The sequence below is a fragment of the Rhinopithecus roxellana genome, chromosome 2 (assembly GCF_007565055.1).
Source record: "Rhinopithecus roxellana isolate Shanxi Qingling chromosome 2, ASM756505v1, whole genome shotgun sequence".
NCBI lineage: Eukaryota > Metazoa > Chordata > Mammalia > Primates > Cercopithecidae > Rhinopithecus > Rhinopithecus roxellana.
In genome coordinates, this window is record NC_044550.1 from 49,194,334 (window position 1) to 49,216,673 (window position 22,340).

Genomic DNA, 22,340 nt, shown 5'->3' on the forward strand with positions numbered 1-22,340 from the left:
GCAGAAAGTACAGAGGGTCCCTATATACCTCCTCTCCACCGCCTTTTTAAACACAGTTTCCCCTTTTATTAACATCTAGCATTAATGTGGTATATTTGATATACTTGATGAGCCCATATTGATACATTATCATTAACTAAAATTCATAGTTTACATTAGGGATCACTTTTTGTGTTGTATATTCTATGGGTTTTGACAAATACAGAACGCCATGTACCCATCATTCCAGCACCGAATAGTTTCACTACCCTAAAAATTCCTTATGCTCCTGGTATTCATCCTTCCCTTCTTCCCTGTGCTCCCATTGGATCATTTAAAAGTTGCTTTAAAATTTGTGAGGTCTAATCCATAATTTAAGTCTTACCACTAAGGTAATACCTTTGTGAGAACTCTACACGATGCCTCATTATCAGGACTTTGCCCTCTTTCTGTGGGAAAGACAAATTATTTCAAGCCTAGTTTGAAGCCCAGAAATTGTTCAGACTATGAAGCTCTGGCAAATTCCCTCAAGTCTTCTGTAGTGTCCTCTCATGCAAACATAAATCAGTTCTCATCTACCCTCCGTAGATTTCTGGATGCTCTATGTCTAGTTCTCTCTTCTCTGTTTTCTACTCCCCCAAATTCTAGCTCCCTTGCGCCTCTCATAGTCTGATCTTACTCTCTTCAGCTCAGCAATACCTGGACTTTGTGTGCATTTTTCTTTCCTGTGATACAATGTGAAAACTGCCTCCCAGTAGTAATCTGAGGCAATAACTGGGTTCCGCTCATTGGTTTTCCTTCTCTTATGAATCATAGGCATGTATTGCCCATTGTTCAGTGTCTAAAAACTGCTGCTTCATACAGTTTTCTGGTTTTCTAGTTGTTTAATTTGAACAGTCTCTATTCCTTCATCAAGACAAGAAGCAGAATGCAATATTATCTGTCAGTAGTTTTAAATACTGCTGAAAAAACATTCTAAAGGTTTCCTTGAAAGCACGTATCTGTTATATAGATATGGATATGCTTATATAGCAAGGATGTCATTAACGGCTACATCAATATTTGAATGGTAGCAAGAAGGAGAGTAATGGCAAGGAATGTATAGAGAATTTTTCAAGTAAAAGAGAATTTTAAAAGAGAGTATTTTTAAAAATAAAGCAGTCTCCATGTTTTTCAATAGAATTCATGTGAGTTGACTGCAAATAGTATGTTAATAGCCAAGAATAATGAGCTTCATTCACTTAAACATCTACCAAAATAAGAAAAGAAAATAGAAATAACTATTATGGGTTAGTAAACATGTAAGGTTCGTTTTCCAACCTGTGCAGTTTTTACTCTGGCCTACTGTTGAAAGAAGAATGAAAGCACTGCTGGGAGATAAAACCATCTCACTTGGATCACACTCACTCAGATCAGGCTAATGCTGCAAACACCTATTGTATCTCAGGGGTTACTTCAGCTTTAGAGTATATTTGATTGAATTATAATTGTGCATGTATAAAATGCACAGCAAATGACTAGGAGGCATGAACACAAATACAAATTTGATCTCAGAAGTCAGAGCCTGTGGGGGATAAGGCCTACCTGCAGTCTGATCACTACCTCTCTTCTTCAGCCAATCCCCAGAGCTACCAGAGTTACTTTTCCTTTTTAAAACTTTTATTTTAATTCAGGGGTATAAGTGCAGGCTTGTTGCACAGGTAAACTTGTGTCATGAGGGTTTGTTGCACAGATTATTTCATTGCCCAGGTATTAAGCCTAGTACCCGTCAGTTATTTTTCCAGATCCTCTCCCTCCTCCCATCATCCACCCTCCAATAGGCCCCAGTGTGTGTTCTTCCCCTTCCTCTGTCCATGTGTTCTCATCCTTTAGCACCCACCTATAAGTGAGAACATGAGGTATTTGGTTTTCTGTTCCTATGTTAATTTGCTGAGGATAATGGCCTCCAGCTCCATCCATGTCGTTGCAAAGGACATGCTCTTGTTCATTTGTATGGCTACACAGCATTCCATGGTGTACATGTCCCACATTTTCTTTACCCAGTCTATCATTGATGGGCATTTAGGTTGATTCCACATCCTTGCTATTGTGAATAGTGCTGCAATGAACATACACATACATGTGTCTTTATAATAGGATGTTTATATTCCTTTGGGTGTAAGAGTTACTATTCTGATTGGGCATGGTGGGTCACGCCTCTAATTCCAGCACTTTGGGAGGCCAAGGTGGGTGGATCACCTGAGGTCAGGAGTTTGAGACCAGCCTGGCCAACATGGTGAAACCTCATCTTTACTAAAAATACAAAAATTAAACAGGTCTGTTGGTGGGTGCCTGTAAACCTGGCTACTCAGGAGGCTAAGGCAGGAGAATCGCTTGAACCTGGGAGGTGGAGGTTACAGTGTCTGAGATTGTACCACTGCACTCCAGCCTGGGTGACAGAGCTAGACTACATCTTGAAAAAAAAGGAATTGCTTTTCTAAAACAAAAAATCCAATCTCAACATGCTCTTGCTCAATAGTTATCAAAGATTCCTGAATGCAGAATGGTCTATAAGGCCTTGAAAATATTGTGAAAAGTCTTTCCAGCCATTCTTTCACCAGTCTTCCCTATATGCCCTGATATCATTGACCTTACCAAATTTTTCACTTGGATGCACTGTGATCTTTCTTACTGCTGAACACTGAATATTTGTGTCCCCAACAAAATTCATATTTTGAAATCCTAACCCCCAGTGTAATGATATTAGGAGGTAAGGCCTTTGGGAGATAACTAGGTCACGGGGGTGGAGCCCTCATAAATAAGATCAGTACCTGCGTAAAAGAGATCTCAGAGCGTTCCTTCACCCCTTCAGCTATGTGAGGACACAGCAAGTAAACAGCTGTATGTGAACCAGGAAATGGGTCCTCACCAGATACCTATCGGCTGGCACCTTGATCTTGGACTTCCCAGACTTCAGAACTGTGAGTAATACATTTCTGTTATTTACAAACTACCCAGTCTATGGTGTTTTGTTACAGTGACCCCAGTGGACTAAGATACTCACTCTCTTTCCAATCTTTACATCTTTTTCTGGTGGAATAACTGTTTTAAAAAATAAATGTTTAAAAAAAAAAAATGTCCCATCTGTGGTGGTTCCCCTGACCTCTAAGAAAAATACCATAGGCCGGGCGCGGTGGCTCAAGCCTGTAATCCCAGCGCTTTGGGAGGCCGAGACGGGCGGATCACGAGGTCAGAAGATCGAGACCATCCTGGCTAACATGGTGAAACCCCGTCTCTACTAAAAAATACAAAAAACTAGCCGGGTGAGGTGGCGGGCGCCTGTAGTCCCAGCTACTCGGGAGGCTGAGGCAGGAGAATGGCGTAAACCCGGGAGGCGGAGCTTGCAGTGAGCTGAGATCCGGCCACTGCACTCCAGCCCGGGCGACAGAGCGAGACTCCGTCTCAAAAAAAAAAAAAAAAAAAAAAAAAGAAAAATACCATAATTCCCTACTTTTTGATCTCATAGCCCTTTGACATATCCTGTATATAACATTTTTCATACTATACTTGAATGTTTAGTGGTTCAAATCTGCAACTAGGCAAGGCTATAAGTTCCTGTAGGGCAAAACTTTTACTTATTCATCTTTGCATTCCCAGGCTTACTGGTGAGTATTCCATAAAGTAGTTCCTTAATGAATATTTATTGAATGATAAATTAATTAAAATATATTTTAAAAGATTATTATTGTGAAATGTTAATTCTACCCTCAGATATGGCATCCAAGTCTAATTTTATATAAATCAGGAGAATGAAAAAGAAAAGAGGAGAAACTTATCTGAGGAAGTAAGGAAATGAGTAGATTCAGAGAATGAGGAAGGGCAGAGGAAGACAAGAGACCTTGCATGGGTGGATTTAGGAGAGTTTTGAGAGACACTGCATGGAATAGATTTGGGAAAGTTTTGAGAGCAGGGGAGACCATAACAGAGTACTTTAAAACAACTTTCTTATTGTAGTTTTGATTTGCATTTCTCTAATGATCAGCGATGATGAGTTTTTTAAAGTAAGTTTGTTGGCTGCATAAATGTCTTCTTTTGAAAAGTGTCTGTTCATATCTTCTTGCCCACTTTTAATGTTTTTTTTTTTTTCTTGTAAATTTGTTTAAAGTTCCAAGTCAAGAAACAATAGATGCTGGCAAGGATGCAGAGAAATAGGAACACTTTTATGCTGTTGGTGGGAATGTAAATTAGTTCAACCATTGTGGAATACAGTGTGGTGATTCCTCAGAGATCTAGAACCAGAAATACCATTTGATCCAGCAATCCCCTTACTGGGTATATACCCAAAGGAATATAAATAATTCTGTTATAAAGATACATGCACACATATGTTCATTGCAGCACTATTCACAAAAGCAAAGACATGGAATCAACCCAAATGTCCATCAATGACAGACTGGATAAAGAAAATGTGGTACATATACAACACAGAATATTTTGCAGCCATGCCATAAGAAGGAACAAGATCATGTCCTTTGCAGGGAGATGGATGGAGCTGGAAGCCATTATACTCAGCAAACTAATGCAGGAACAGAAAACCAACCACCACATGTTCTCACTCACAAGTGGGAGCTGAATAATGTGAACATATGGACATAGGAAGGGGAACAACACACACTGGTGTTTGTTGGGGGAAGGTGGGGAGGGAAAGCATCAAGAAATATAGTTAATGGATGCTGGGCTTAATACCTAGGTGATGGGTTGACAGGCGCACAAATCACCATGGCACACATACCTATGTAACAAACCTGCACATCCTGCTCATGTACCCCAGAACTTAAAATAGAATAAAATAAAACAAGTTAAAAAAAACACACAAAAAACAACTTTCTATGAATTAAGAATGCAGTCAGATTTAGTATTTTCTCTAGAGACACAATAAACATCTAACTTGTTTTTAATTATTTTTGGATGCAAGAACACTTTTTCTTTAAATACTGACTCATGCTGAAGACTGGGCCAGGATGTGGCTAGGTAGTTTATGTGCTCAGTGAGGTCTCCTGAAAGTTTGGTTGCTGTGAGCTGGTTTCCTCTGGGGCCTGACTGATCCTGGGTAAAATGAAACAACTACACTCCCAGGGAATGGAGACCTCCCTGTGACCCCCAACAAATTATGATAACAGATGGGATTGTTTTGTTTCTCCATTTTTCATGTACTTAAAAACAAACAAACAAACAAACTTATTTGTCTACTTTTGCACCTATCCCTTACACAATTATTGGTATATTTAGAGAATTTACTTTTCTCATTGGGTATCAGGTTTCTTACCCACAAAGGAGGCAGAGGGACACTAGGCAATTTTTAAAAGATTTCTCCTCAAATAACAAGACATACAACAAGAGTTTAAAGAATAACAACAACAAAAACACTGACTTCTAGGAAGATGATGGTAGCACAGTATTGGAGCTCCTGAAATCCTCACATAAAAACAGGGCAACTAGATAGCAAAGCCAAAACTCATGGGCAACATTTCCAAAACACTAGCTGACAGGGTATCTCCCCAAATCCCCAAATATATGTTGGTGGAGACAAATCCTCATTTCCACAAGGCCTGCATGATGTCAGTGTCTCTGTAGAGGGAAGGAGAGAGGAGCAATGGGGGCTCTGATGGGCCTGGAAATACAATATCCCTAAAGCGCTGCATAGATATTCACTGGAAAATGCAAAGAGTTAATTTAAGAAGAACGGCTAAAATTGGGAGGAATTGCACCTAGTCCAATAGAGGTGGTCAGTGGCAAGGTCTGAAGGAGTCGGACATCCAGCCCCTAAGATCTCTCCACACTGACCAGCCAGGACTTCCTTGCAGACAGGGTTTTGCATGGAGGGGATACTGCTAGGAGAGAGGTGAAAATTGAGAAGGACTAGGACAACAGAAATGAAAGAACGGGAAGAAAGACCAATGAAAATCAAGAAGGCAATAAAGCCAGGATATCTCAGGAAGCAAGATGCCGTATTTTTTTATGAGATGTGAAAAAACAGATTGAGCTCTGTGAAGTCAGAAAAGCTAACCTGAATGGATCCTTCACACACGGCGTTGTGACAACATGCCATCTGGAAAATTCAATGAGTTACGCTAATCCTCCAAATTCTTACACACATATTTCTATAGTATCCAAGATGTATTTGTTAATATCAACACTAATCTCATCAGAAAAGTGCTTAGGAATTTAGGAAGCTGTCAAGCTCAAGGTTTTAAATACAAATTTTTCACATGCAAGTTTAAATTTTGTCAATGGCAACACACTCTGATAGCTGCATTTGTTGAAGTGAAATGTTTAGTTCATTTTTGAGAATGTGTCTGCTAAATGCTCTAGTCTGAATAATTGTAGTTTGTCAGTTGTTCTTTCAAATAAAAATGGAGTTCCAAGAAAAAGCAGTTAGTGCTGCTCAAATATCACACAAATGCTTCCCCTTGAGCCCATGATTGTGTTACTTTTAGAAGCAGTATGTAGAAGTGCTTTGTACAGACAGCCGTCTCTCCACCCTAATATTAAAGAAATGTGTTCTCAAGATTGATTATTTAATGCAATTAATAGTTTTTACTGTTCAGCAAGAACATTCTTAAGTAAAATTGGCATTTTCTTCCCTATTGTAAATGCGTGGTGATGAAGAATATGGTGCTAGTGGGGTTTGGTGGCACTGCCTTGATTCATACTAAGGTGCCAGCTGCTGTAGCTTTAGCACCACTTGTGCAAATGTCAACACAGTGAAAGGGCAACAGCATCTTCATATTACTATGAAAATATATTTGAGCTCATGGACCTCCTGAATGCATCTCTGGGGCCCCCAGTTATCTGAGTACTACATTTTGAGAATCTCTAGGCTGGAAAGACATCAATGCAAGGACCAGTAGTGAACATTAAGTGGATAGATTTATATACATATCAGCAAAGATTAAATGAGGACTAAAATGGAGAGGGTATAGTGTATAATGGGTATATAGTCTGACAGCATATAGTATAAATATTAAAATAATAAAAGGAGGATTAAAAGAGCACATGTAAAGAATTTTGCAGTAACCTTACTGGTGTTGGTATCGTTATTCTGAGACTACTGTGTGTGATGAGTTATAGAGCAAATGATTAATTATGAGATTTCTAATTCTGTTATCCTCGGTGTCTTTGCAAACCAGGATTCTTTGGAAGAAAGAGAATAAAACTGTAAAGAGAAAGGAATAAATAAAAACCCTGTAGTTACAATTTTGAATTGTAACTAATGTGAACTTGTGAGGCACTATTTCTTTAATAGGTAAATATGTATATATGTTTATTATGCATGTTATATGTACATGTGTAGTGTGCTATCTACTAGCTCTGCCAACTAAAATGTCTAGAAATAATGACCAAGCCAGTAGCAACGAGTACTACTGGCACTAAGCATCTAGTTCGCCTTGAAATATCATTTCCCCACTAAAAGAAGTCAGGAGTTTTTTGGAAATTGACTGATTCCAGGTTTGGGGTATAAAATATATGAGCCTAAGAAATCCTGTCATACTAAAAAGAAAAATAGCTACCCCAAACTAGGAAGGCCATCTCAAAAGAACTAAGGAGACAACTTGAAGATGCTTCCACTGGCCAAAGATGGGAAAATTTGAGATTCAATGAAGGACAGTAATTACAATGTATTGACCAAGCAAATTGATTTTAATACATGACTTTATAATGGTATTTTTAAAATATTCACAATAATATGTATACTGGGAAGACAAAGAAAATAGCACTCACTTTTAAAGGAGTTAAAAAATCTGTTTATGTGCTTTAAAAACTGGTAAGTAAAGGGAAAGACTCAAGTAGCATTTATCTTGCCTTTTAAAGTTACCATTGGGTTCCTAAGTAGTAGATGAAGAGAAATTTTTAAAAGCGTTCTAATTACTAACTTAAAAATTAAAATAGGACTGGGCGCGGTGGCTCAAGCCTGTAATCCCAGCACTTTGGGAGGCCGAGACGGGCGGATCACGAGGTCAGGAGATCGAGACCATCCTGGCTAACATGGTGAAACCCCGTCTCTACTAAAAAAAAAAAAAAAAAAAAAAATACAAAAAAAAACTAGCCGGGCGAGGTGGTGGGCGCCTGTAGTCCCAGCTACTCGGGAGGCTGAGGCAAGAGAATGGCATAAACCTGGGAGGCGGAGCTTGCAGTGAGCTGAGATCCGGCCACTGCACTCCAGCCCGGGTGACAGAGCGAGACTCCGTCTCAAAAATAAATAAATAAAATAAAAATTAAAATTAAAATATTGCCATATGGGTGAACCTTGAGGACATTATGCTAAGTGAAATAAACCAGTCACAACAAGACAAATACACTATGATAACGGGTATATGAGGTACCTAGAGTAGACAAATTCATAGAAACTGAAAGCAGAAGGGTAGTTGCCAGGGCCTGGGGGAGAGAGAAAGGGGAGTTCGTGTTTAATGGGTAGGGAATTTCAGTTTTGTAACGTAAAAACAGCTCTGGAGACGGATCGTGGTGATGGTTGCAAGACAATGTAAAGGTACTGAATGCTACTGAACTGTGAACTTGAAATGGTTAAGATGATACATTTTATGCTACGTGTGTTTTACCACAATAATGAGTTGAAAAAAACACATAATTACAATATCAGCATTTCAGCTTCCAGCGAATTAATAGTTTTAGGAATTTTGTTAAGTTCACAAAAAGAGAGATAAAGTGACATTATGTGTCTCCTGATTAAAGGGCACAACACAATCAAAGGTCATGCCAAGAAGATAAAACATGGATTTTATCCAGGCCCTAACTTGTAGAAAATGCAGAGAGCAGAGAACTATTAATATATTACATTGCACTATGAATCAACAAATCCAGACTATGGGAAACTCTGCAAGTGAAATAACATGATTTTTCAAATGGCAAGTTATAGGGGATGCTGTATATTAAAAAATTATTAAAAGCTATCAAGTAAAGGAATAGAAAACTTAAATGTAATATCTGGGAAGTCCATTTGGGTGATAAAACTACAAAGAAACACACAGAAATTGCTATAAAAGTCTGGATATTAGGATGACAGACGCTGGGATTGGGTCAGGACACAGGAAGAGTTTTGGGGATGCCTGGAAAAGTTCTATTTTTTTTAACTAGATAGCTATTTCTAGAGTACTTGTTTTATATAATTCATTAAGATGTGAGTATGTGTGTGTGTGTGTGTGTGCGTGTGTGTGTGTGTGTGGTAGTTTTATGTATTGCATGTATTTTAATTTATAATAAAGATTTCAAAAAACAATGGACCAATGTATCTCCAAGCTTCTTGCAGCTTCAGATTTCATGTTTTCTAATGTCTGCTAGACTCTTCAGGTAGAAATTAAGTTTTCTGAACTATCTCATTGCCAAAAATCTGATGTTCACCTTATATTGCCCTTGGTGTTTAACAAAGGAAATTAAACTGAAGTGATGTAGGCAGCCATGCAAAAGCTTTTTTTCTCATACACAAGATCCAAAGAAATGAAAAGATTGGAATTTTAAGGAAGGAACAGTATCAGGTAGCAAAATCCAGGCGACTGAGGGGGACATTTTATTCTAGACTAAATAAACCCAGAGTGAATCTAAAAATAATTATTGTTCCCTTTCCCTTTTTCCTATTAAGTTCTGAAATCATAAATTAGTCCAGTTTGCAGCAAACAATGGTGCTATTAATGACACAGAGCACCTAGGCCTGCTAGAAAAAAACAAACTACAGTTCATTGTTGAAAATAATTGAGACACTTTGTAATTTGAATAACAAAAATTCCTTCATGTTTTAACCTACAAATAGACAAGCAGCATTGTCTTATAAAAAAACATTTTTCCCTCTTTATGTCAGTCAAATAAAATCAAAATTAATAAAAATGTATATTAATTGAAATAATAACTTTTTGAATTTTCTGAAAATTGTATTGAACTCACAAAGTGAGGTAGTTTTTTTCAGTTCTTGAATACTTTACATATGATTTATGAAGGTTTCATTTATTCTTGTAAGGCTATTGAAGAGGCATTTAATACATATTATGTTTAGTAAACACAAACAAAAAATACCTGACTCTTCAAAGAAAGGTTTTACATTTAAAGAACTTCAGTTAATAAATGGAGTTGCCATGTATTCATTTATTACCTTGGTTTGCTCAGAGGTGAGTAGATTCTGGCCAATGAAGAGATAATTGCTTCTTCTTTTGATGAGGGTATAAGACAATCATTTACTTACCCTCCATGATAGTCAAAGGATCTTCCACTTTGGGGCGCAGGATGTTAGGACCGAAGACAGTTGCCAAGTTCTGCACACTCATTTTGTTAACTCCCGAGTAGGACTGTACTTCATCCAAGAACCTATGGAGTATAAGCATATGATCGAAATACAATGGGATCAAATTTGCCAGTGGAAGAAAAATCAATCATTAGAAAATTTACAAACTAAAGTATGTTCAAAGATGACTATGGAGACAGAATTATTTGGATGTTCACACATCTCTCACTTCAAACATATTGCAAATTAGGAGGGATCAAACTTTATGTATCATATCAACTATCTGTCTTGGCCTGGCCTGCTTTGATTCCTCTGTCAATCAAAGGAACAGGTGTGTTTGAACAATACTAACAGGGACTTGAGAGTCAACAATGTTGATTCCCTTCTAATCCCTTAATAAAGTAATAATTTGTAATCTATATTCAATTAGAGGACTGTAGATAAGATCAGCTAGTAGGATGCCTTATTTTAGAGAAGAGGAATTAAAACTCTTTGTAGAGTAATTTGTGAGCTTCAAAATTATAGTATATTAAGAAATGGGATAAAATACAGGCCGGGCATGGTGGCTCACACCTATAATCCCAGCACTTTGGGAGGCCAAGGCAGGTGGATCACTTGAGGTCAGGAGTTCGATACCAGCCTGGCCAACACGTGGTGAAACCCCATCTCTAATAAAAAAAATAAAAAATCTAGCTGGGCACCAGTGGCGGGTGCCTGTAATCCCAGCTACTTGGGAGGCTGAAGCAGGAGAATCACTTGAACTCGGGAGGTGCAGGTTGCAGTGAGCCAAGATTGCACCATTGCACTCCAGCCTGGGGGACAAGAGTGAAACTGTCTCGGGAAAAAAAGAGAGAGAGAGAGAGAGAGAGAAAGATAAAATACAGTAGAAATTAAAACACAGTTCTAATGATATAAAACATTGCAAATGCAAACTGTTTCTATATATTAGGTACTAAAAAGTAAGAGGCATGAAATAGTAGGAGAGATTGTTTTCATAATCTTTCAGCATTTCTTCATTCCCCACCTCCTCTTCATTTATACAAGAGTTATAATTTCATGGCTTGCTAATTGTACTGATGAGATAAAGAGGAAGTAATGAAAAATTAAAATAACATATTTATATAGTACTAGTATGTGTCAGTCATGGTGTTAATTTATTAAATTCTCAAAGCATCTCTCTGAAGTAGGTACCATTACTGTCTCTGTTTTACAGATGAGAGTCATGTGGTACCAGAAGGGGGATCTTCTCCAAAGACAGAGTTAGTAAGGGGCAAAGCGAAGATTTGAGCCCACCAGAGGATGTGACACCTAGAGGCCGTACCCTTCACTACTATATCATGACTTTTTAAAAAGGTGCCTATTTCCACACATTCACTACTGTGAAACAGCCTAAACTACAGTAATATTGAAGGCAAAAAGTCAAACTAGCATTTCTTATTTAAAATACTTGAAATTAAAAATCTGCTTAAATCTTTCAAGCGAGGTTAGGCATTTCTATTGTGGAGATAAAGACTTACAATACGGTTCCAAATAAACGTTTTCATCCCTTTTACTTAAGGAGAATGTAATCTCTGTCTCACCCACTAGAATAACTTGAATTAGTTCAAAATCTTTGGATTATAAGCTTCCATATTAATAAATCTAAGCTATCAGTGGCATAATTTCCTGCTTTTTCAAATTCTGGAACCCAAGGTCCTGTTTGCTTCTAAGTATAACTATCACTAGAGGAACTTATTGTGGGAGGATTTGGAATTTCTACTCAGTTACATTGACAATTAACAGCAAAATGTCTGATATTAGTCTTAGACTTCATAGTTCCCAGTCTGTTGAACACTTATCTAATCATAACACCAAACACATACATAAATGCTGCACTGCACTCAATTAAAACTTTGAATTTTATTTTAAAATGGACTGGGAAGCTATCATGTAAGACACCCTGCAGTGACTTGTAGTGCCAATCATCACTCTCTATTTAAATTTATACTATTTCAATTTTGCATATTTGGTTCCTTAAACAGGGGCACATACATGGCATATCCCATTTGAGGCCTTGAGTTATACATTGAGAGGTACATTTTTCAGGCACAATTACTTTTCTAACAGAATTCAGTTACAAATGTCTTTTTGATGAAACCTGAGATGGGAGAGAAATGGAAAGAAAATAACATTTATTGAATGCTTACTATATATTAATCATTTAAAATATAATTCAATTTTTAAAACAACTATGTGAAATACGTGTTTTAATTACCATTTTACCTATTAGGACCCTGAGACTCAGAAAGAATAAGAGAATTGCATAAAGACAGGCAATTAGTCAATGGCACAATCTTGGCTTCCATGCAGATCTTTCTCATGCCAAGGTGGCATGCTTCTTTTCCTAAACAACACCACTCCTGAAACAGTACAAACAACTTGATTGATGTTCAGAACAACATATCTTTAGTATGTAGAGATAAGAGAAACTTCAGAAACATTAAATTTCAAAATCAAGCAATTTAATGCTCAAAGAAGCCTTTGAGATCACCTTGTCCAACCTTTTAATTTTATAGAGGCCAACACTAGGGCTCAAAGTAGTTGAGTGATTTTGTTCATTGTCAAACACAAATTAGGATCAGGCTAAATATGTCTTGTCTTGTTTACATTCGTCGTTAGGACAGTTCTTACCTGCAAATATACTTGAGGAGGTTGTAATTTACCACTGGCAAACTCTTCACCTGCTTTGCTAATTCCTTAACACCCTGAGTACAAAGAAGAAAATAAATATTATCTTTCTACATGTTCACCTTAGAACTAAAGCAAGTGGAAATGGCCATACAATTTTTTTAAAAATTAGTTTCACATGTTATCAGTGAAAGATCTTGTCCTGAGCACTTACCACTATCACAGTGAATATTTTAGAAATGTTTTCAAATATGTACAAGCATTTAAAATATCTCCATAAGTACTGTTTGTGAAGAAACAGATTCAAATGAAGCTGTTTATCATTTTTAACATTTGTTCGCAATTGACTGAAAAGAGAAGATAAGCTCATTTATTAGTAATATTATTTGAAGAAAAGTAAACTATGTAGTGAGCATCCTTCCCAGTTTTAGCATGTGTAGATCATAGATAAACACATCTACTGACGAAAGTCTCTCAGAGCTGGTCATGTTTAGGATACATCATTTGGGGAGGGAGGATAATTGAAAAACGTGATCTTTCTGGAAATTTCACAAGGGACTAATTTATTTGGTTCTTTTCATTGTATGACTTCCCCTAAAATGTAAATGATACCAGAAAAGCCAATAGATAATGTAATTTGCTTTCTTCTTCTGCCCATAAAGATCCAGATAGTAAATATTTGAGGCTTTATGGGACAAATGGTCTCTGTTTGCAACCACTCAACTCTTCTGTTGTAGTGCAAAAGCAGCCACAGACAATATCATTTAACAAATGGAATAAAACTGCATTTATAAAAACAGGCAGCAGTTAGGCCGGGTGCAGTGGCTCATGCCTGTAATCCCAGCACTTTGGGAGGCTGAGGTGGGCCGATCATGAGGTCAGGAGATCAAGACCATGCTGGCTAACAGGGTGAAATCCCATCTCTACTAAAAAAATATATATATATATATAAAAATTTTAGCTGGGAGTGGTGGCAGGCACCTGTAGTCCCAGCTACTTGGGAGGCCGAGGCAGGAGAATGGCGAACCCAGGAGGCGGAGCTTGCAGTGAGCTGAGATCGCACCACTGCACTGGAGCCTGGGTGACAGAGTGAGAATCCATCTCAAAAATATATATATTAAAAAATGTATATTTTTATATAATTTTATATAATTTATATTATATATAATTAAAATATATATAAATATATATTTATATATAATTAAAATATATATATTTGTATATAATTAAAAAAATATATATATATAGGCAGCAGTTTTTGACATGAGTGCCAAGAAAATCTAATGAGGGAAAGAATAGTCTTTTAACAAATGGTGCTGGGACAACTTGTATATCCACACGAAGAAGAATTAAGTTTGTTCTTTTCTTCACACCAAAAACAAAAATGAACTCAAAGTGAATCATAGTTCTAAATGTAAAAGCTGAAGCTATAGAAGTCTTAGAAGAAAATATAGGAGTAACTCTTTGTGACCTTGTATTAAGCAAAGTCTTCTTAGATATGACACAAAACCACAAATGATTAAAAACAGATAAATTTGATTTCATCAAAATGTACAACTTTTGTGTTTCAAAGGACACCGTCAATAAAATGAAGAGACAATGCACAGAATGTGAGAAAATACTTAAAAATCATATTTATAAGGGACATATATCTAAACTATATAAACGCTTACAACTCAATACTATTAATAATAAGGCAAATAACCCAACTTGAAAATGGGGAAATAATCGGAATAGATATTTCTCCAAAGAAAATATACTAATATCCAATAAGTATATGAAAAGATGTTCAGCATCATTAGCCATCAGGCAAATGTCATTCAACCTTCAATGAGACGACTTTACTCATGTTAGGATGGCTAGGATAAAAAAGACAGGTAACAAACGATGGCAAAGATTTGAAGAAATCAGAATCTGCACTCATTGCTGATGGGAATGTAAAATGATGGAGGCCTTTTGAAAAACACAGAGTTACATATGGCCCAACAATTCTACCTTCTAGGTATATACTCAAGAGAAATAAAAACATAGGTCCATGCAAAACTTTGTACATGTATGTTCACAACAACATTATTCATAATGGCCAAATAATGAAATAAAAAAAACCCACAGGTCTGTCCGATGAATGGATGAATATTGGAATATTGTTTAGAATTAAAATGAATGAAACTACTAATAAGTGGCACAACGTGAGTAAACTTTGAAAACAGTGAAAGAAGCCAATCGTGCACGCGCGCGCACACACACACACACACACACACACACACACACATTGAATGATTCCATTTATAAGGAATGTCCAGAATAGGCAAATCTATAGGGACAGAAAATAGATTAGTAGTTGCCAAGAACTGGGGAAAAAGCAGAATTAAGAGAGGGTATGAGGTTTATTTTGAGGCAATAAAAATATTGCAAATATTCTAAAATTAGATTTCAGTGATAATCTAATATCTCAGAGTTGCACAACTCTGAGAATATACTAAAAAACACTGAATCATACATTTTAAATGGGCAATTGTATAGTATAAAAATTATACCTTACCAAATCTGTTTAAAGAAACAGCAGTAGGTAGGATTTTGTATACAAGCCACTGTTTGAAGTGGTTTGGGTTCACACAATTAAAAGATTATGAGACACAGCAGTCACTTTTTTTGTGTGATGTGTGGCCTGACATAGCATTGCATTTACCATTTAGGGAAATAAAGTGGCAAGTTGTGCTGATTTAATTTATTCAGCCATATTTCTTTTTTTGATCAGAGAGGGGATCAGAAATGGTACTTGAGCTGTATTTGGAAAGTCTCAGTGTGTGTGAGGTCAATACAAAGGATAGTGGAGAATAACACTGGTGTAGAGGACTACATGCTCGCAAACAAGACGTTCCGGATAAGTCCTGCTCTTGCAAACGAAGCAGGGCGTTCCGATAGGAGCCAGCTGCAAACAGCAGACCCTGGGGGCTTGTTTATGTGTAAACATCTTGAAAATCCAGAAAGTCAGGGAAAGGTCAGAAAAACAACAATGTGTCTTGTGACTTGGTAACATTCCACAAACGACTGTATAAAATAAAGCGGAGCATGTCGTTCAGGGGCGGCCGCCATGTTTGTCTTGTCTTGTGTTGTCTTGTGTGTTCATTCATTTGTTTAGGAAACACGCGGACCCCAACACACTGGGATAGGGCAATGGAAATTTACAGATTTAAGACTAAGAACACACATAAAAATTCCAAACGAAAGCTTATTTGGAAACAAATGCATCAACTTACTGCTTCCTCTTCCTTGCTGAGGAGTTTGGCACATGACAAAAAATCTTCATATTTCGCATAAGGAATAACTGGTTCTGGAAGTTCTCGGAGGTACAGCTTAAGAAGTGATGCCACCGTGTGTACATCTGTGTTGCTGTGGAGACAGAAGTGTGAAGATATTCTTTGGAGTAAACTTCATACCATTCTATTTATTTTTTTCAAGAGTCCAAGAGTTAGAATTCCATCCAAGTTGGCAATTGAATTAATCAACCCAGTTTTTAGAGAGCACTCATTTATGTGATGCCTATTAGGTGGGGAGAAGAAGGCCTAGAAAGATCTATAGAATCCTCAGTGTAAAGGTGGAATGATGGCTAACAGAGGCTGGGAGGGATAAGTGTATGTGTGTGTGGGTGGGGTGGGAGTGGGGATGGTGAATGGGTACAAAATATAGCAAGGTAGAATGTATAAGATCTAGTATTTGATAGCACAACAGGGTGACTGCAGTCAACAATAATTTATTGTACCTTTAAAAATAACTAAAACAGTATAATTAGAATGTTTATAACACAAGGAAATGATGAATGTGTGAGATGATACACAGCCCATTTACCCTGATGTGATTATTACACATTATAGGCCTGTATCACAATATCTCATGTACCCCATAAATATACACACTGAATACATACCCATAAAAATAAAAAAAATTAAAGAATCCTCAGTGTAGTTTGAACATTCAAGCATTTTTCTTTTTGTGTATTTGATGGTAAGCAAAGGTGTTAACTTAAGAAAACAATGAGAATATATTAGATCCTGAAATAAAATATACTGTAATAAAATTTACAAAAAATACCAAATCTATAGATGGGTGTATGTGTATATTCAATATCAAAATGAATTACTAAATTCCCGCTCATCTCTCAAAATGTTGGACTCATTTTTGAGAAAGTGTTGGTGTTTGCCTATAGATACTTGAAGCTTAGTGTGACATGCCATAAATTTTTAACAGAGCTCATTTTGAAAATGATTGATTCTAAGCATAATTGTTTGTCTAATATTCTAAGATAGCTGGGAATCCTTAGAGTGTTCTAGAAAAGAAGAAAAATGCTATAAAAATAAACAATAAAAACTTAATGTCCTTTACATAACTTGAATAATTTATTTGTATCCTCTGCTGAGTGTGAGTGGCAAGATAACTTACTAAAAAACTTACTAAAATATTAATTTATATTTTATCTTCTGTATCTTATATTTCCTGTTAATCCATGAAGATGGATGATAGCAAAGACAGGAAGAATAGAGTTTTTATTTGTGTGGGGGAAGTCATTTTGTTTTTGTATCTCCAGGGAGAATAAGCAAAAGTGTGAAAGGAGAGTTGATTCCTGTGAACCGAGAAGAGTGGTAGCGAACAATCCAGGGAATTCTTTACCTCACTCCCAAGCTGTGCTGCAGGAAGTGACATGTCCACAGAGAGGTGTGCTCTGAAAAGTTGGGATGCAGGCAGTGGGGTTTCCTGCCTCAGTGAATATTCTCTTATCCCAGTGGTGGCATGGAAGCAGAGCCGACTTTACAAAATTATATGAGCTGAGACAATGGGCTTCTCAGTTCTCAGTTTCAAACCTGTGAAATCCCATGGGTTGATTTCATCAGCTATTTACTGCACATCTACTCCTAATGGATATTATAGGAAACACAGCGGCTAGGACCTTAGGGGTTTAAATAAAAGAGGTATTATTCCAGCCTGCTCACGACTTGTAGTCTAGTCAAGACAGCAGATATTAAGCTGATAATAAGACAATTATGTGATTACAAAATAAGGTGAGTGGAAATATGGAAAATTATTGCATACCATCTTTTTTATTATTGCAAAACCCTCAAGACAGGGTTTTGAGGGCCTTCTCTGAGAAAATGATGTTTGAGCCAAGATCTGAAGGGTGTCTAAGGACAGAAGAAGGCATTTCTGATCAAAGCAAGGGAGAAAGACAGCCTAAAGTGGGAGGAAGTCTCCTGTCCTTGCAGAATTGACAAAGGCTAAGAAGGTCAGAGCCCAGAATGGAAATAGGTAAGGTCTGAGCAGTAGGCAGCAACCTCATGGACCATAGGACTTCACCTTCTTCAGGGTAAGGGCTGAGGTTTTCCATTTTGACATTGGAGTCTCTCAGAACAGGCATATTGTTAACTGTTTTATAGATGTTAAAATGATGGAGGTTATCTGAAAGGGCTTGTTTTAACTAGTTAATTGTATCTTCTTGATAATTAAATAAATACATATTTTTCTTTCTAAAATTCTGAACTGATAAACACTACAGAAAAGGTTATCTTAAAACCTTGTAAAGAAAATAGAAATCATGTTTCCAGGACATCTTGAAAACTGCAATCAACTCATTAATTCCTAAAACTAAATTCCAAAAAAATCATTTTTAAAAGACATACCTAAAGTAGTCTCAATGGTAAGACAAGGAAGACACTAGTATTTTTGTTTGTTTTCTGACAAGCCACCGTATTTCATATGCATCAAAGCCTTCTGTGTTTTTCTTGCTATATCTACCCCTCGAAGGGACAGTCATTAGTAGTAAAAAAAACACAGCCTGGGGCAGGATAGGCACAGCAGTCAAATATTCCAATAAACTATTTCCTTTTGATTCCACTCTAACCCAATCTACCATCATGACTCAGATTTGTTTGCCTTCAGAGTCAATGACAATTTTGTTAGTTACAGGTAGTACAAAGATAGAAGAATATAAAAATAAAATATAAAATAAATAAGTATATATTTCAATATACAGAGTATGTTATATATAATTTCATGACTATATAAACAGAAGATATCAAATAGTTATAAATAAATACTATAAATAAATGAGACAATAATGATAAACAAGAAACATATTTAACAAGAAATCTGCTTTAAAGTTTCATTGATGATCTATTTATTACATTGACTGTTCCCAAACACACTGTTTTTAAGGGAACTCCCTTAGCACTTACTCTACTGTTTTGCTTTTAATGAAGTGAAGCATTTTATAAACTATGGTATTGAGAACCTTTGAACACTAGATGGCGAGATTGCAAAGTTAGACAATGGGATGGTGTAAAAATTGTGAAGGATGAAGGGCCACAGAATCATTCTTCCTCTACCAGCAATTGTCTTAGCGCCAAAGCTGCAGTAATGTTCCAAGAATAGAAATATTTGAGACATGAATCAAGGTAAAAGGTGGAGTGGGATGATTATTTTATTTCTTCCCAGAAGTGATACATTACAGGGGCTTTCTAACATTATAGTATATATGAACACAGCTAATTATATAGAAATGATGAAGAAAAAAATGAACAATTATATATATTTTTCGATTAACGAAGGTTATTAACTTTTGCTTAAAGCCTAAAATTTAAAAATTTATGACTCTCTTTTTTTGGCTTTATTAAACTCAGGTTACCCTGTAGAAATAGAGACTTCAGCATTTTTCTAGAGTTTTCATTTTTGCTTTGTCCTTTCTCACTGAAGAAAATAATCCTTTCTGGACAGAATCTAACATATTTTTCCAGTTCTGATTCACTTTAAGAGGTTCTCAGTCACATGCCCTAATTGTCAGGCTACCCATTACAATGGGGAAATCTGGTGCTTCTCTGAAAAATATCTTTGTATGTTCAGTCTACAAAATAGCAACCCTGTCAATCTCACTCTCTAGCCTTCTATCTCCTATTGAAAATCCACGACTTTGCCAAATTAATATCTACTTTAATATGTGTAACCAATTAATTAGATATCAATATTATGTGCTAATTGCCCAGTGTACCTAAAAGAAAGTGCCATCTTTGTCTCAGAGAAATACATCTCAGTCTTCACCAAAGTGAAGTGAAGTGATTGCATTGTGGCAAAAGTCTATATCCAATGGATAATAAAAATTCTTCACCTAATAACAACAACACATCTGCACACATCAGGGCCTCACTGAAGGCCCATGAGTAGGTTCTGCTATTAACCCCATTTGGGATACTTCAACAGGAAACTGCATAGACAAAAATTATTTTTGGCTAATCACTGAGATACGAGGTGCTTTAGAGTCATGCTCTCTGGTATGTTAAATAAAATTGAAATTCGCCCAAGGAGTCCTCCCTACAAGTTCCTAATTGCAACCTAACTCATTACCAGAAACAAAGTGAAAGCCTAACGAGGAATAAACAGCTGAGTTTCAGTCAATCACAGGCAGCTGTTCAAACCATGTATGAGATGTAAACCATGTAATGGGGCTGTCTCTGTACTTCGCTTCTGTTTTCCGTAGGTTACTTCTTTTTCTCATCCTGTAAATATAACCTGCACATGTGGTAGGGTGGAACATTCCAACCATTTTGTCCCAAACTGCTGCTAGATTCTAGAATCACAAAAGAAGTCAATGAAGATCTGCAAAACTAGATTTGTTGTAATCCTGTCTTTTAACGGTAGAAGTTCAAAACTGTTTGCTAATATAAAGTCATTATACAGACTCAAGTCCCTTTCACTCAGCTGGTAGTAGAGCCTTTTCAGAAGGTAAGATATGTAATCAAGCACGTTATATCCAGAGGTAGGAAAAAGGCAGCACGAGATATGCCCAAAGATCTGAGTGAAAGAGCCATCAGACTAGGAGGAGCTTTGTAGCATATGTCCCTTAATTGAGCAACGTATGGGTTTTGTTCACAACTTATATTGTACTTGGACTTTATGTCTGAATCCTGTTTCCTCCTGATTATTGCTTTTTTATAAACTTAAAGGGAGAATTCCATGAGGCTTCCTATGATTGACCTAATTTTGTATTCTCATCGGTCTACTTTGATCCTTCCGAGATCACTCATTCACTCACCAAGCAGTTTCTGAACACCTGTGATGTGCACAGCCTCATGCTACATGGTAGGTGAAAAATAAATGAACAACATAGACCCTTTTTTCTGCCTTTGAGTTTATATTTCTTACTTTTCCATACCATGTCTCATTTTTCTCTACTTCATAACACTTTCTGTATATTCTGACTACTGAGTTCCTGCCAAGCATGTGATCTGAAGAATGTTCTTTATATTTCCTGGAAATTATCTGTCCTACTTAACACCTAGGTGCAATATAGGCCTCTTATTAATCTGAACAAGGATAAAGGAGTCTGACAAGAATCCCTCCTTGCTCATCGTCCATCTCCATTCCTCCTTTCCTCATAAACATACTTACACACACTGATAAATCCAAATGCCACCATAATTACAAGTATAATATTACATAGACAAAACCTTGTAACATTTAAGTCTCAAAATTAGAAATGGGAATTTTTCACTCTGAATACTATGCAGAGAATACAGTATAATTCCTTGGTTTAACTGAATAGAATGAATTTGCAATGCACCTACACAGGAAGTTATTAAAGATATTGTGAACTTATCAGCAACAAGCACAATGAGATGATCTAAAATTCACTTAGAATTAAAAAATAATAATGTCATATCCATCAGCCTCCAGGGAGAACATCCATGAGACTGAAAGCATTTGGCAGTACTTCCAACATGAATGCTACCACCAAATGGTCTTGCTTAAGCAATACTCTGCTTTGCCTGCTGAGTTCACCAGGACACAGAAAGGCAATTCCAAAGATACTAAGTAGCTCCAGACTAAATTCAACATCTCTTTAAAAAGTCTGGTTCCGTTCAAACTTATTTTTCTATGTATCTGTCAAAACTGATGCACTTTTCAGCAGTGAAACTAGAATCTAGTTAAACCTGTCATGGCTTATTGCACAGCTACATAAATGTCACCACTGAATTATATACAAAACCAAAGGACTGTTTCACCTCCAGGCTAAGTGCCGGACTACATTGAACTAGTGCTTGTCCCAGTAGAATTCTCCTGGTTTAAAGCTGCTGATGGCAGAGAACTGCATGATACCTGCTATGGTCTGAATATCCCCCTATCCTCTTCGTACATCGAAGCCCTAACTTCTAATGTAATGGTACTTGGAGTTACAGCTCGGGGAGGTAATTAGGGTTTGATGAGTTCATGAGGGTGGGGCCCTGGCCTGATGGGATTAGGGCTTTTATAAAATGAGACACTAAAGAGCTTGCTCTTTCTCTCTCCCCTTGTCCAAGAATCCAGTCAGAAGACAGTTATCTGCAAGCCAAGAAGACAGCCTTCACCAGAGCACAACCATATTAACACCCCGATCTTAGATTTC

The 22,340-nt window shown here is 36.8% G+C and overlaps 1 protein-coding gene across 4 annotated transcripts in view; it reads right to left on the bottom strand.

Moving 5' to 3' along the window:
* Positions 1-22,340, bottom strand: part of ARHGAP24 (Rho GTPase activating protein 24) — a 526,450-nt gene that overhangs the window by 14,342 nt on the left and 489,768 nt on the right. For all 4 annotated transcript variants that reach the window (XM_030915931.1, XM_030915930.1, XM_030915932.1 and 1 more), the window contains 3 exons: positions 16,174-16,306; positions 12,917-12,990; positions 10,208-10,329 (listed from right to left, as the gene is read on the bottom strand). In XM_030915931.1, coding sequence (XP_030771791.1) covers positions 10,208-10,329; positions 12,917-12,990; positions 16,174-16,306 — 329 coding nt within the window. The remainder of the gene's footprint in view (positions 1-10,207; positions 10,330-12,916; positions 12,991-16,173; positions 16,307-22,340) is intronic.